Raw genomic sequence first — 15819 nt, forward strand, 5'->3', positions numbered from 1 at the left:
AAGGTAAAATAGGGTTAAGTGACTTGCCCTGGGTCACACAGCTAATAAGTGTCTGAAACCAGATTTGAACTACAGTCTTCCTGATTCCAGGCCCAGCACTCTATCCATTGTGCCACCTAGCTGCCCCTTAAATGAAACTGGGTGGAGCCTCACTGAGAGCCCTAAGATCCCTATATACAATGTACAATTCACAAGTAATTATGAAATTTAAGAATATTATTTCTTATTGCCAGGTAATAATGATTGTAATGAACTACAGGGACCTTAAAACAAATAACTAAACATAGCTGAAGAAATGTAAATATGACTTCAATGAATTTATCAGAAATTGACAGGAGCTCATTTTTAACATTATGATATTATCTAGAGCAATATCATTAGCCAAAGAAAAAATACAACAATTACTATTTTACAAACTGCTTATATTACTAAAATTGCCTTTTGACATATTTTGCAAATAATGAACTTCTGTGCTTGGTTGGGTCTTGAGGTAAATCTGGTATGTTAAAGCACTGTGTGAAACCGTTTTTACCTTTAAGGTAATAATAAATACCACTACTAAGAGAACATGTTAGACATTAAAACTATAAAATGATGAATTTTCAATAACTGGTTTCTGAAAAATAAAACTGACATGATTTTGTATGATATGGTTTCTTCTTTTTATGATGGATGATTCTCTTGTTAATTATTAGTTTTATCACATGGTACCTATAAGAATGAAGGACTGAGATAGTATTCTCTTTTAAAAACAGATTTTCATTTATGCATTTTCAACTTTATTGTATTTTCAGTTTTTAATTCTCTTCCTCTTCCCCCACCCATTGAGAAGGTAAGAAAAAATAATATGTGTTACAAGGTATGTATAGCCATACAAAAAACAATTCTTGTATTAGCCATGTCAAAAAGAAAAAAAAAGAAAAAGAAGAAAATATGCTTCAATTTGTTCTGAGTCCGTCAGTTCTCCATCGGGAAGCAAACAGTAGGTATATTTCATTATCGTTTCTAATATTTAAATAACTATTAATAATCACAGCTCATAATTATATAGCACTTTATAGTTTACAAAGTGCTTTCCCCATGGTGTTCTCTCAGAGGTGAGAGGAATAGTGTAATATTCTTATCCTGTTTCTAAAGACAAGAAAAATCTGGAGAAGTCAAGGAATATTGCCATTATCACTAAGCTAGGTGTTCTAATTCTAAATTCAGTGGCATTGTGTTATGCAAAATGTCTGATCTCAAAATGTAAACAAAGCAGTTTAAGGAAACAGCAAATTCTTCTACCATCCTTGAAGCATATAGGTTTTTCAGAAAACAAAATAGAGTACTGTTGTTTTTTAGTCAAAGGAGTATCATGTTCTCTCTAAAAATACGCTGGGGTCAACTAGTATTTTTGGTTATCGGTACTAGAAAAGCAAACAGTTTTCAGTACAGTGAGTCTAGATTCTTTCCATTTCAGGAATTAATGGGAGTATCAGTCTGTGTTATTTGTTAGGGGTAATTCAACTGCTGATTTTTCAAAAACTCTGTTTGATTGGTGGATACAAAGGGTCCTCTCTGGTGGGAAGGATAAAATTTACTTCGGCAATCCCAGAAATGCCTGGACTCTTTTGCTCCTTCCCAGGAGCCGTGAGGTATGCTTTGGTTGCTCCTTTGGCGTCTGCTTCTGATAAGTGACATTCAGAAATTGGTGACCTTTGGCAACGGTGTTGGCAGAGACTGGGTGAGGTCTCTGTACTTGTCACTGAGTTTCCTCTTTCTGTTTTTGACTGTTCTGCTAAGCGTGACCTTGCAGCACTTTGGAATACTTGTGTTCCCCTAGGAACTGTTGGCCCTCTTGATGATTTTGTATCTGTCTGAAGAAAAGCTCCATGATGCTGCAAAGGGAAACAAGGTTGATGTTAACCAGGGGCACATAAGCAGTCAGCAGATGCAGCTGTGAGCTGAGTTCATTTATTAGTTTAAGTGTTGGCAGTGCATCCATTTGTTTCTCTGCCTCTTTGCTGGCTATCAGCCTAGGCTCTAATACCAAAAGGCAAAGGAATAACGGCTGCTCTGTCAGAATTTCTGATTGATGAAATTAGAGCATGACAGAAAAGCAGAGGAAAAAAAACAAGTCAGAGGAAATGCATCTTGTTTTCTATGGTTCATAATTGCTCTGTCTCTAGGACTGTATAACTTGTATATGTTTTTCCTATATACAGGGCAAGTTATATCAGATTTAAATTCTAGCTGCAAGGGTTGCTATGGATATAATTTCTCAACTACTGTGTTTTATGAGCCAAAAGATTTATGACTGTATCCCAAATGACTATTAATTTGACACAAAAAGCTATTATAATGAAATGCAAAAATGAACATCTATAGTTGGGGGAAAGTGTGGTAAATGAATATTCAATGAAAAGGAACTTTATGCCAATATATATGAACCATGTTGAAGTATGTAAAACATTACCTTATAAGAATAATTTAAATGAACAATGAATAATTTATTAAAAATTATTAAAATGGTAATTTATAAAAAATGACAAATTCTGTGACAGCATATTTTAATATCATACTTTGCTAGGGAATTATAAATTATTAGTTAAAAACTTAGAAGAAGAGTGTTCCTACTTTCAAACTAAAGATCATTGCTAAAAACATGACTATTTTTAATATCATATTTTAAGAGTGTATTGTAACTTCAATAAGTAAAACATTCTATAATACATTTACCAAATCTAAATGTTCCTAAATAATTATTTCTAAATTTTGTCTTACCTTTGGTGGCAATTGTTTTCTGAACTGATATATAAATGGAAAACGATGTGAAACTTTTTTTTCGATTACTGGTACTGAATCTGAAATTGCTAATGGAACTAAGAAAAAAAAGCATTTTCATGAAACTAGAGGGGCATTAACAATTGTACAAGGAGATATTACACCTTAAAAACTTAACATACATGCTTTCGTTAAAGGTATTAATAAAATTAAGCTGCATCTACATGTAAATCATGTTATATAAATCTAATGCATACATTTTTGAGATGTAATAAGTTTCTTATCACTTGCATATGAAAAGAACCAACTGGAATTTCCAAATAAGCAATGTAAGATTACTAAATATTCTTATAACTAATATTAATTCAATGATGACTTCAATGATTTATTTTGAAACACAGATATTTCCAGACCATTTCCAAAACATGTCACCTATATTATATCCTCCCTATCCTCTTTCAACTGGAATGCAGAATCTGCCCCCTCTCCCCTCACTCAGGACCCTTTATTTCACCCAATACCAGGGAACCATATCACTTTCTGGACATTTTCAAACCATGCCACATATGCTACCCCCTTGTGGATGTAAGCTCCTTGACGTCAGGGACTATCTTGCTTGCTTGTATTTGTATCCCTAGTGCCTTAGCACAGGCACAGGATCACATGTAGATTTCTCTCTTTGGCATTTAATCTCTTCACAATCTAGCCTCAACCTGCCTTAGGACAGAGCTTCACACACAGTAGGCACATGAAAACTACCTTTTTATTCATTCATTTATATGTAAATGTTAAAAAAGTATGCATATTCACACCAGTATGGTGCCAGGGAAAGAACATTGACTTCATAATCAAAGGACTTGGTTTTGAATCTTGTTACTTTCCATGTAACTTTGGGTAAGCCACAATTTTCATAGAACATCAATTTCCTTATCTATAATATGGAAAAGTTGGATAAGATGGCTCTTGAGGTCAATCAGCTTTAGCTCTCTGATCCTAATTTCCTTCTTAGCTAAATTCCTAAAAGAAATTGCTTCACTTTTATTTAAGCCTTCTACAATCTGGCTTCAAGCATTAATCACTCAATTGAAACTGCTTTTTCCAAAATCAATAATGATCTCTTAAATACCAAATACCTCATTGGGACTTTCTCAATCCTTATGCATCTTGACCTTCTGTAGCATTTTTACACTATTGACTACATTTCTGCTAGATACTCTCATGACACTAATCATTTTTTTTAAAAAAAGTTAAATTTAATAATTTATTTCCCCTCAATTACATGTAAAAAGAGTTTTAACAGTCTTTTTTCTTTTTCAAATTTTGAGTTCCAAATTCTTTTGCCTTCCTCCCTTCATTCTCTTCCCCCCTCACTGAGAAGGCAAGCAATTTGACATAGGTTATACATATGTAGTCATGTAAAACATATTTCCATGTGACACTGAAAGAAAACACAGAACAAAAAACCAACAACAAGAAAAATAAAGTAAAGAAATAACATGCTACAAGCTGCATTCAAACTCCATCAGTTCTTTCTCTGGAGATGGATAGCATTTTTCATCATAAGTCCTTCCAAATTGTCTTAGATCATTGCATTGCTAAGAATAGCTAAGTTATTCACAGGTGATCATCATATAATATTGCTGTTACTATATACAATGTTTTCCTGATTCTGCTCATTTCACTTTGCATCAATTCATGTAAGTTTTTCCAGGTTTTTCTGAAAGCATCCTGCTTGTCATTTCTTATAGCACATTAGTATTCCATCACAATCATATACAACAGCTTGTTCAGACATTCCCCAATTGATGGACATCACCTCAATTTCCAATTATTTGCCGCCAGAAAAAGAACCATTATAAATGTTTTTGTACATTATAGATCCTTTTCCTTTTTGTTTTATCTCTTTGGGATACAGACCCAGTAGCAGAATTGCTTGTATGGGGTATGCATGGTTTTATAGCTCTTTGGGCTATAAATTGTTTTACAATTTGTTCTTGTTCTACAGAATGGCTGAATCAGTATACAACTTCATCAACAATGCATTAGTATCTTAATTTTCCCACACCCCCTTCAACATTTGTCATTTCCTTTTCTGTCATATTAGCTAATCTGCTAGGCATGGGGTGGCAGCTCAGAGTTGTTTTACAATTCTCTAATCAATGGTGATTTACAGCATTTTTTTTAATATGACTATAGATAGCGTTGAAAATTGTCTGTTCATATCCTTTGACCATTTATCCATTGAGAAATGGCTTACATCTATAAATTTGACTCAGTTTGCTATATATTTGAGAAACAAGGTCTTTATCAGAGAAACTTGATGTAAAAATTTTTTTTCACAGGAGCAATTGCTATGTATTTCCTATCATCCTATTTCTCCATTTATCCTTCTCTCTCTCTCTCTCTCTCTCTCTCTCTCTCCTTTCACCCTGTCCATTCTGAAAAGTGTTTTGCTTCTGACTGTTATCTTCCCCAATCCACTCTATAAGCCAACCCTCACCTTCTCTTATTTCCTTCTCCTTCTACTTTCCTATATGGTAAGATAGGTTTCTACACCCAACTGAGTGTGTATGTTATTCCCTCTTTGAGCCAGTTTCAATGACAGTAGCGTTCACGTGCTCCTCACAACTTCCCCCACCTTCCAATCCACTATAAAATCTCTTTTGCACCTCTTTTATGTCAGATAATTTACCTCATTCTCCCTCTCCCTTTCCCCTTCTCCCAGGGCATTCTTTTTCCTCCCTTAATTTTATTTTTTTTAGATAATCATCCCATCATATTCAACTCACATCCATGCCTTCTGTCTATTTATATGCCTTCTAATTGCCCTAATAATGAGAAAGTTTCTAGGAGTTACAAGTAGGAATGCAAACAGTTTAGCCTTATTGAATCCATTATGACTTCTCTTTTCTGTTTACCTTTTTATGTTTCTCTCAAGCCTTGTATCTGAAAGTAAAACATGCTATTCAGCTCTGGTCTTTTTATCAAGAATGCTTAGAAGTCCTCTATTTCAATTTACTATCAATTTTCCCTGCATAGGTAATTCTTTGTTTTAATCCTAGATCCTTTACCTTCTAGAATATCACATTCCAAGTTCTCTTGTCTTTCCCATTTTATGGTTTTCTTCTATTTCTTTGCATTGCTCCTTTAAGAAAACTTTTTTTAATCTCTCCTTTTTTAATCTCTGGAGTTCTGCATTCAGTTGAGTATATCTTTCCCTTTCTCCTTTCCCTTTTACTTTCCTTCTTTCCTCAGCTATTTGTAAATTAGATTAGCATGGGTTTAATTTTCACCTTTATGAGGATGACTGCAAAAATCTATGTATCCAGCTCTAGTCTTTCTCCTTATGTCCAGTACCACATCATCAATTGCCTCCTAGATATTTTGAACTAAACGTCCCATAAACAGTTCAAACTCAACGTGTCAAAAACTGATTTCATAATCTTTTCTCCAAAACCTATTCCTCCCCTGAAACTCCTTATTTCTATCAAGGGCACCACCATCCATCTAATCACCCAGGAATGTAACTTTAGTGTCATGCTCAATTCACCTCTCACCTTATAACATATACAATTAGTTTATCTCCACAATCTCTTGCATCCATCTCCTTTCCTTCACTGACAAAGCTACCACCCTCATTCAGACCCTTATGACTGTGGTGCTAATGTGATCAAAGATCTTCCCTGCCCATTCAATAGGTCTCAGGTGGAGCTAGTTAAGGGAAGCTTGATTAGGAGAGGCTTACTTGTAGGCAGGCTATGAGGTTCTAAGCCCCAGGCCTACACACACACACACACACACACACACACACACACACAGAGAGAGAGAGAGAGAGAGTGTGTGTGCGTGTGTCTATACACACCATACACACCCTGTGGGTAGCCATTAAGCTCAGACCAGAGACCTTCGAGGAGAAGAAGAAGACAGAAATGCAAGAGAGATGGAGAACTGGAAGAGACGGAGAACTGGAAGAAACAGGGAGATGGAGAGACAGAGAGAGAGAACTGGAAGGGCTCTGAGAACTGCAAAGGCTTTCAGAACTGTGAGAACAGAGAAAGCAGGCAAGCAGACAGTTAGGATTCGTGAGTGAGAGTGAGTGTTTATGGGAAGGCCCTAGCAGAAGGGAAGGTTATAAGATGGCTTGGCTCTTTGCTGTGATACTGTGCTTTAATCTCCTTGCTGTTACATTGAGGTGGACTTACTGGTTTTGGAATGCAATTACTGCTATGTTGAATTGGGGTTATTGGTTCTGGGATCTGATCCTCTTGTGTCTGAATAAACGTTTTACTTCTTCTGCCTTCTATACAGAGAGTCTCTTATACTTTGCTATTCTGAACTATACAGGCATATTCGTGGTCACCATCGATATGAATCTTGCCTTACCTGATACAATGAGCTCCCTCTTGGACTACTGAAATGGCCTCCTAATGGTCTCTTCCCTGCTTCAAGTCTCTCCCCCTTTCCAATCTATCTACAAATAGGTTACAAATTGATTCTCCTAAAGTACAAATCTGACTGTGTCACTTTCCTACTCAGTAAATTAGAGTGGTTCCCTACTAACTCTAGGATAAAATAGAGACTCCTCTCTTTGGTATTTAAATCTCTAAAGCCCCAATCTGTCTTTCTAGCCTTATTGTGTATATTCTACATGACACAAACTACAGACAGGACAGTGATTAGCTAGTGACTAGCCATTTTGTTCAATCTCCATGACTTCTCAAACCTCCTCAAAACAGAAATTATGTTCCAAAGATAAAGCAATTTCAGCTGTTTCCATGGTCTAAGATACCATGAATCCAAAAGAAGGTTAAAAAAAACCCTAAAATTCAAGAACTGACAGTTGTTGCTTAAGCTCATTCAGCACTCTCATTCAGCACTTGACCTTCCCTACCTCCTACACTACCAACAGTGAGGTTGCACTGGCAGATCCAAGGATACAACATAAGCTTACATCAAAAGCCACCCCTAAACCTCTGTCACCCTATCTCTTTCCAGTGCTTTTGAGACCTTGGCTCCAGGCTATGGAAGTTTTCTTGGGCTTTGACAGTCAGCTTGGCCATAGTCCTTCAGGAGCAAAAGTCTGCTGGAGGCTGCAACCTGGAAGCACCAAGGCTGCAAAGCTCTGAACTGTTGGTAATTCTGGACTGCTCATGCCAAGGAAAGTAGGCTCTGAACTGCCAGTGCCATCAAGCTCTGAATTGCTGGTGTAAGGTCAAAGAACTGAGGAAGAGAGGGAGTGGGAAAGATCCCTAGGGTAGGACGCTGCATGTAGGGAACTGTGCAGCACTCCACCAGGCCTGAGATAAAAACACAGCATCCAGCTGGGGCCAGTTCTGGCCACTCAAAAGTCAGTTGGGGCAGAGACCTGGGAGGGTGAACTACGAATTACTCAATGTGGGAGAAGGCTGAGATACTTTGAGATGTATACCCCAAGGAAACAATAATCAGAGGGAGGGATTCAGATAAGGAAAATGTGTGTGTGTGTGTGTGTGTGTGTGTGTGTGTGTGTGTGTGTGATGGGGTGAGACTGCAAGTACCTAAGATTCCAGGTAGAAGAAATCTTAAAGATCTTGAATATACACAGATAAACCAACAGGAAAAACAGTAAAAGTAAAAGGAATAATATGGCCTCCAGATATTGCAAATGAGTTCAGGAATAATGCAAAATGAAGAAAAACACTACAACCTTTAATGAGACTCTATGGAAGTTCAGGAGAACCTAGAACCATAACATCCTGTGAGAAATGTGGTTTTGGGGATCACTGGACTTCCCCAAATTGTGAGAAAATGCAGCTTTGGGGATCACTGGTCTTCCTAGGCAAGGCCAAAGTCCTGAGGAAGAACCCTGTGATAATCCCTAGGGAAGGCTGTACAGACCACAGGACTCCCAGAGGAAGACCAAGTGGTAGCCACACCTTAATCTGTGGGGATCACAGGGTTCAGGCCTCCTAGGGTTCAGACCCTAAGGAGGACCCAAGTGATGGCCCCTTAAGAAGGCTGTGCAGACCACAGGATTCCCCAAGGGAATCAGGAGTGGTAGCTCTCTTAAAAGACAGGGCCGGAAGTCCCAAGTGATGTCCCCTTAAGAAGGTTGTGTAGACCACAGGGTTCCCCAAGGGAATCAGGAGTGGTAGCTCTCTTAACACCGCAGTGGGGAACACAGGACACTCCAAGGCAAGATCTACGAGTAAGCCCAGGACTAGCTTCCACTGACTATTGCTTCCCTTCACTTGACCTTAGGAAATCCACGTGATTTGCCCATTCTCACCCAAAGAACTCAAGACCAGAGTGGGCAGAGGAAGGCATTTTATTACGCTCCTTGAGAGAGCGGGTATAGTGCTCACAGGAACACTCACACCAATACAGCTGCAGGAGCAGGGGTAACCATTCCCTTCACTCCTGCTAGAGTTATGGTTAGTTGACAATCTTTATTTTTTACATAGTTTTCCTAGATTACACAGTTTATACAGGTAGGATAATAAGGATAGAGAAACAAAAGTGAAGTTAATTAGATTTTCCTTGTCTTAGTTTAGGATTAAACTATATTCTTTTACTTCCCCTACTTTCCCTCTTCAACATATGCAAATTATGCAAATCAGTAGGCCTGGATTCTTGACCAAGACCAGGCCCTAGATAAGCTTGAACTGGTTCAAGTGTGTTTGGCCTCTCTAATTCCCCAGACTGCCTTCTCAAAAAGCATGCGCATGCTTACAAGCCTCTGACCTCTCACCTGACCAACCTTGAGGCCTGGTTTATGCTAAAGCTGGGGTGGGGGAGGGGAGGGAACTACACCTTTAGTTCTGTGGAAACAAAACTCCTCCTCCCATTTCTTACAATCCTATTACTGATTTTTTTTTTAAAGGCAATCAGTGTTAAGCAACTTGTACAACTAGTAAATGTCTGAGGCCAGATTTGAACTATGGTCCTCCAGACTCCAGGGCCAATGCTTTATCCATTGCAGCACCTAGCTACCCTTTTCCTGAATTGTTTAAAAGAGAAATAAGTAGTATAAGAACAGAATTTATGTCTTGCACATCAAAAATAATGAGCTGAACGGGAAAACTTGAATCTGCAATGATAAGCAAGCTTTAACAAAGAAACAAAAGAGAGAATATAAATTGGAAATGCAAATACACAAAGTGAAAGGCAACCTAAAGAAGAGAAGCAAAATAAGAACATTAAAAGAAAACATGCTCACGATGCAAGCAAAACATGGATCTTGAAGACAGGATGCAGAGATAACAACCTAAAGGATCATAGGTCTCCCAGAAGAGCACAATAGGACAAAAAACCCGAATAGTATAATGAAGGAAAAAATAGAAGAGAACTTCTCAGAACTCCTGAATATAGAACATGAAATTCCAATGGAAAGAATTCACAAATTGCCTTTAGAAAAAAACTCAAGGCTGCAAAATCTCCAAGATACATAGTGGTTAAATTTAACATTTCAATTAAGAAATGACAAGTTCTGCAAGCCATCAGGAAAAAGACTTTCAAATACAAAGGAAAGGACATTTGAATACTGCAGATTATTTTGCAATCATTGGAAAAAGGAGGAGGGAATGGAATAATGTCTTCCAAAGGGCACTGGAGTTCAAAAAGTGGCCCAGGGTGGCCTATCCTGAAAACCTGAGCCTAAAGCTAAAGAAAAAAGTATATAATAAAGAGTTTGAAAAATTTTTAGAAAGAAAACCAGAACTAAAAAGATTATTTGCATCTCAAACATCCCAAACCATAGAAATGCAGGAGGAGTGAATAAATGCAGACTATAGCAACAACAGAGTGGCAACACAAAGATCAGGAAGACTTTTTTCTAAATGGACCCAAGGAGACAGTGTTGAAGATTGAAATCTGTGAGAAGCAACAATGAAAAGGTGGATGGGGGCATTATGAATTAGACTTGATCACACCCTGCCTGTAGGTGAATGCTTCTTTTGTGGGACTACATTACAAAATGGAAAGGTACATGAAAAGAGGGGGTGGAAAACAAGGGGATAGAGAGGAATGAGTTATGTGCTGGGTAAAATCAAGGGCTAGCAATGAGGGAAAGGTGGCCTCTGTGGTTCCAGAAAGAAGAACCTACAGGGGAATGGGTGAGGAAGAAGGGAGAAACTGAAAAAGGGAGGAAAGAAAGAAGGCCTTGCTTTGGAGGTAGGAGGGAGACCCACTCATGAATGCTCCTATGTGTGAAGGGAAATGAGGACTTGATAATGGATGAGGCATGGATGTTTTTGGTGCCTCAAGAGTCTTCTTGTCCTGGTAGGGGAGTAGTTGGGATCTCTGGAAGCAATTGGCACCTGAAGGAGTGGGAAAGCATGAACTCAGAGTGGAGATTTTCAGGCAAATGTGGAGAAGAAAAGGTCAACAAGAGAGTATATAGATCAATTGGGCAGTGGGTAGGGGGTGGGGGAGGGAAGTATGCCCTGCCATGGAGCAGTGTCCTCTCTGACCCTTGCAATAACTGGTGTTTTTCTGAGAGTGAGGCATAGTGGAAAAGGGGAATCCATGGGTTAAGCAGAAAGTGCCTAGAGCGTATAACCTGTAATGGATATCTTGGAAGCTTTAAGTGTATGAAGAATACAGAGAAAATCTCATGTATAGGTTAAAAAATTAACTTCATAAATACAATATGTTGTACGCTTGACTACATAGTGATTCATCTGCAAAAGATCTTGGGGTTTCAGTAGATTGTAAGTTCAATATGAGTCAACAGTATGATACAAAACTAAGAAAGTAAACAATCCTAGGGTACATTGAGAGGTATCACTTGGAATATAGAAGTGATACTACCACTGTATTCTACCTCCATCAGACTATGTCTGGAGTACCACATTCACTTCTGAGTATCACTCAATAGTGCCCAAGGGAAAATAATCAGTATAATGAATAATCTTGAGTTCATATTGTAACACACACACATATGTTATATAATATATAAATATATACATATATAAAATATAGTATAACATGTTATAATAGGAGTAAGTTGGGTACATTTAGATTGGAAAAGAGAATACTAGATAGGGTGAACATGTCTTCAAATTCTGAAGAGATATTTCTGTTGAAGGAACTACCATTTTTATAATCATTCAGTATTCATAATCTCAAAGCCCCCTCCATCCAAACTGTTGCCAAATCTTGTCAGCTCTACTGACACAACATCTCTTAATTTTTTTCCTTCTCTTTACTCATATGACCACCATTCTAGTTTAGGTCTTCATCACCATTTGCCTACCAATGGTGTCGAACTTAAACAGAAATGGATCCCTACAGATCCTATGTTGACTTAGAAAACACAAATTAGAGCTGTTTTTACATGTGAATAAGTGCAGAATCACCTAGGCCACTATGTCCAACTGGCCCCGAATTACACCCTGCTTCAAAGCTTAGCCATCTATTCGTGTGAGCCATTTTGACATCTGCCTTGTCACTGTAATTGTCTCCACTCTCCCCGCCACCCCCCGCCAGGATATTTTGCATCCTGTTATTTTATTGAGTGTGTCTTGATAGGTTTGCTCTCATTTTATATAGTTTGTAGTTATTTTGAACGGAATTTGTAATTTTCTGCTAGTTTTTCTTGGGACATAAAAATGCAGATGATTGTTGTAGATTTTGTATCCTGCTATTTAATTGTTTATTTTTATTTTTTTATTTATTTAACATATTTAGTTTTCAGCATTGATTTTCACAAGATTTTGAATTATAAATTTTCTCCCCATTTCTACCCTTCCCCCCACTCCAAGATGGCGTATATTCTGGTTGCCCTGTTCCCCAGTCAGCGCTCAACTCTGTCACCCCACTCCTCTCCCATCCCCTTTTCCCTTCCTTTCTTGTAGGGCAAGATAAATTTCTACGCCCCATTGCCTGTGTATCTTATTTTCTAGTTGCATGCAAAAACATTTTTGTTTGTTTTTGAACATCTGTTTTTAAAACTTTGAGTTCCAAATTCTCTCCCCTCTTCCTTCCCACCCACCCTCCCTAAGAAGTCAAGCAATTCAACATAGGCCACATGTGGATCATTATGTATAACCCTTCCACAATACTCATGTTGTGAAAGACTAACTATATTTTGCTCCTTCCCAACCCATCCCCCTTTATTGAATTTTCTCCCTTGACCCTGTCCCCTTTCGATAGTGTTTGTTTTTGACTACCTCCACCTCCATCAGCCTTCCCCTCCATCATCCCCCCCATTTATTTTTATCTTCTTCCCTCTTCTTTCCTGTGGGGTAAGATTCCCAATTGGGTATGTATGGTATTCCCTCCTCAGGCCAAATCTGATGAGAGCAATGTTCACTCATTCCCCCCTCATCCACCCTCTCCCCTCCTCCCACAGAACTGCTTCCTCTTGCCACCTTTATGGGAGATAATCCATTCCATTCTATCTCTCCTTATCTCCCTCTCTCAGTATGTTCCTCTCTCATTCCTTAATTTGATTTTATTTCTTTTAGATTTCTTCCCTTCATCTTCAACTCACCCTGTGTCTGCTCTCTCTCTCTCTCTCTCTCTCTCTCTGTATATATATACATATATATACATATATATATATACACACACACATATATATACATACATACACATTCACCCATATATATACATAAACATATATGTATGCATATTCCCTTCAGCTACCCTAATACTGAGGTCTCATGAATCATACTCATCCTCTTTCCATGTAGGAATGTCAACAAAACAGTTCACCTTTAGTAAGTCCCTTGCAATTTCTTTTTCTTGTTCTTTTTCTTGATTACCTTTTCATGCTTCTCTTGATTCTTGTGTTTGAAAGTCAAATTTTCTATTCAGTTCTGGTCTTTTCACTGAGAAAGCTTGAAAGTCCTCTATTTGATTGAAAATCCACATTTTGCCTTGGAGCATGATACTCAGTTTTGCTGGGTAGGGGATTCTAGGTTTTAATCCTAGCTCCATTGACCTCCGGAATATCGTATTCCAAGCCCTTCAATCTCTTAATGTAGAAGCTGCCAGATCTTGGATTATTCTGATTGTGTTTCCACAATACTCAAATTGTTTCTTACTGGCTGCTTGCAGTATTTTCTCATTGATCTGGGAGCTCTGGAATTTGGCGACAATATTCCTGGGAGATTTCTTTTTGGGATCTATTTGAGGAGGTGATCGATAGATTCTTTCAATTTCTATTTTGCCCTGTGGCTCTAGAATATCAGGGCAGTTCTCCTTGATAATTTCTTGAAAGATGATATCTAGGCTCTTTTTTTGATCATGGCTTTCAGGTAGTCCAATAATTTTTAAATTATCTCTCCTGGATCTATTTTCCAGGTCAGTGATTTTTCCAATGAGATATTTGACATTGTCTTCCATTTTTTCATTCCTTTGGTTCTGTTTTATAATATCTTGATTTCTCATCAAGTCACTAGCTTCCACTTGCTCCAATCTCATTTTTAAGGTAGTATTTTCTTCAGTGGTCTTTTGGACCTCCTTTTCCATTTGGCTAATTCTGCCTTTCAAGGCATTCTTCTCCTCATTGGCTTTTTGGAGATCTTTTGCCATTTGAGTTAGTCTTTTTTTTAAGGTGTTGTTTTCTTCAGTGTATTTTTCAGTATTTTTTTTGGGTCTCCTTTAGCAAGTCATTGATTTGTTTTTCATGGTTTTCTCGCATCCTTCTCATTTCTCTTCCCAATTTTTCCTCTACTTCTCTAACTTGCTTTTCCAAATCCTTTTTGACCTCTTCCATGGCCTGGGACCAGTTCATGTTTTTCTTGGAGGCTTTTGGTGTAGGCTCTTGCACTTTATTGACTTCTTTAGGCTGTGTGTTTTGGTCTTCTTTGTCAGCAAAGAAAGAATGCAAAGTCTGAGACTGAATCTCGGTGCGTTTTCGCTGTCTGGCCATATTCCCAGCCAACTAACTTGACCTTTGAGTTTTTCAGTGGGGTATGACTGCTTGTAGACTAGAGAGTTCTATGTCCCATGTTTGGGGGGAGAGGTGCCGGCTCTGCCCCACCAGCACTGCTCCTTCCCCAAAAACCCCCAACCCGGACTGGGCTTAGATCTTCAGCAGGCTGTGCACTCCTGCTCTGATCCGCCACTTAATTCCTCCCACCAGGTGGGCCTGGGGCCGGAAGCAACAACAGCTGTAGCTGCCCCACCTCTGCTGCCCCCGGGGCTGGAAGCCAAACCGCGAACTCCTTCTACTCCCGCAACTTTTCCCACTAACCTTCTCCACAGTCTTTGGTGTTTGTGGGTTGAGAAGTCTGGTAACTGCCGCAGCTCACTGATTCAGGGTGCTAGGGCATGCTCTGCCCAGTTGGTGGTCCTGTTGGTCCATGCCACTCAGGCTGGGCTCTGCTCCACTCCGTTCCCAGCTCCCAGCTCCGTGTGGGACAGACCTCACCCAGAGACCATCCAGGCTGTCCTGGGCTGGAGCCCTGCTTCCCTCTGCTGTTGCCATTTTAGAATTGGTTCAGCGCCATTTTTTATAGGTTTTTGGAGGGACTCGGTACGGAGCTCATGCTAGTCCCTGCTTACCAGCCGCCATCTTAATCAATTTCTTATCTGATCATCTGGAGTTTTCTAAATAAATCATTACATTATCTCCAAATTTGTTCTCCTCTTTGATGATATTATATCTATAATTTTCCTCTCCTATCTTATTGCTATAGTTAGCATTTATAACATTCAATTAAATAATAGTTGTTGGAGGAGAGGTGCCATTTTTACTTCACTTCTGTACTTAGTAGAAAATCTTCCAGTGTTTCTCTATTGTAAATAATCCTAGCTTTCAGTTTTAAATACGTCTTTTACCATCACATTAAAAACAGTTCTTCTATGTCCTGATTTTAAGGGTTTTTAGAACAAACGAGTGCTATATTTTGTTTAGTTGTCCTTTGCTTATTTTATTTTGTCTCCCCAGCCATTGTATTATTCACATGAGGGCAGGAAACATGTTTACATCCCTTACAGCATCTACATACGATATGGAATATATGTACAGGTATGGGCACAGAGAGGGCACTGAAATAAATCCTTTCTAATTTGACTCATTACATGTCAAGTCAGTCTTAATTCTGCTGAACACTATTGTTTTTA

General features: G+C 38.5%; 1 protein-coding gene across 1 annotated transcript in view; it reads right to left on the bottom strand.

Annotated features, from left to right (window-relative positions):
* Positions 1–747: 747 nt before the first annotated feature.
* The window catches only part of C3H2orf73 (chromosome 3 C2orf73 homolog), a 55174-nt gene continuing 40102 nt past the window's right edge, over positions 748–15819 (bottom strand). The window contains exons 4-5 of the mRNA XM_036752030.1: positions 2764–2861; positions 748–1877 (exon numbers count right to left, since the gene is read on the bottom strand). Coding sequence (XP_036607925.1) covers positions 1518–1877; positions 2764–2861 — 458 coding nt within the window. The 3' untranslated portion in view covers positions 748–1517. The remainder of the gene's footprint in view (positions 1878–2763; positions 2862–15819) is intronic.

This window comes from Trichosurus vulpecula, chromosome 3 (assembly GCF_011100635.1).
Source record: "Trichosurus vulpecula isolate mTriVul1 chromosome 3, mTriVul1.pri, whole genome shotgun sequence".
In the NCBI taxonomy this organism is placed as follows: domain Eukaryota; kingdom Metazoa; phylum Chordata; class Mammalia; order Diprotodontia; family Phalangeridae; genus Trichosurus; species Trichosurus vulpecula.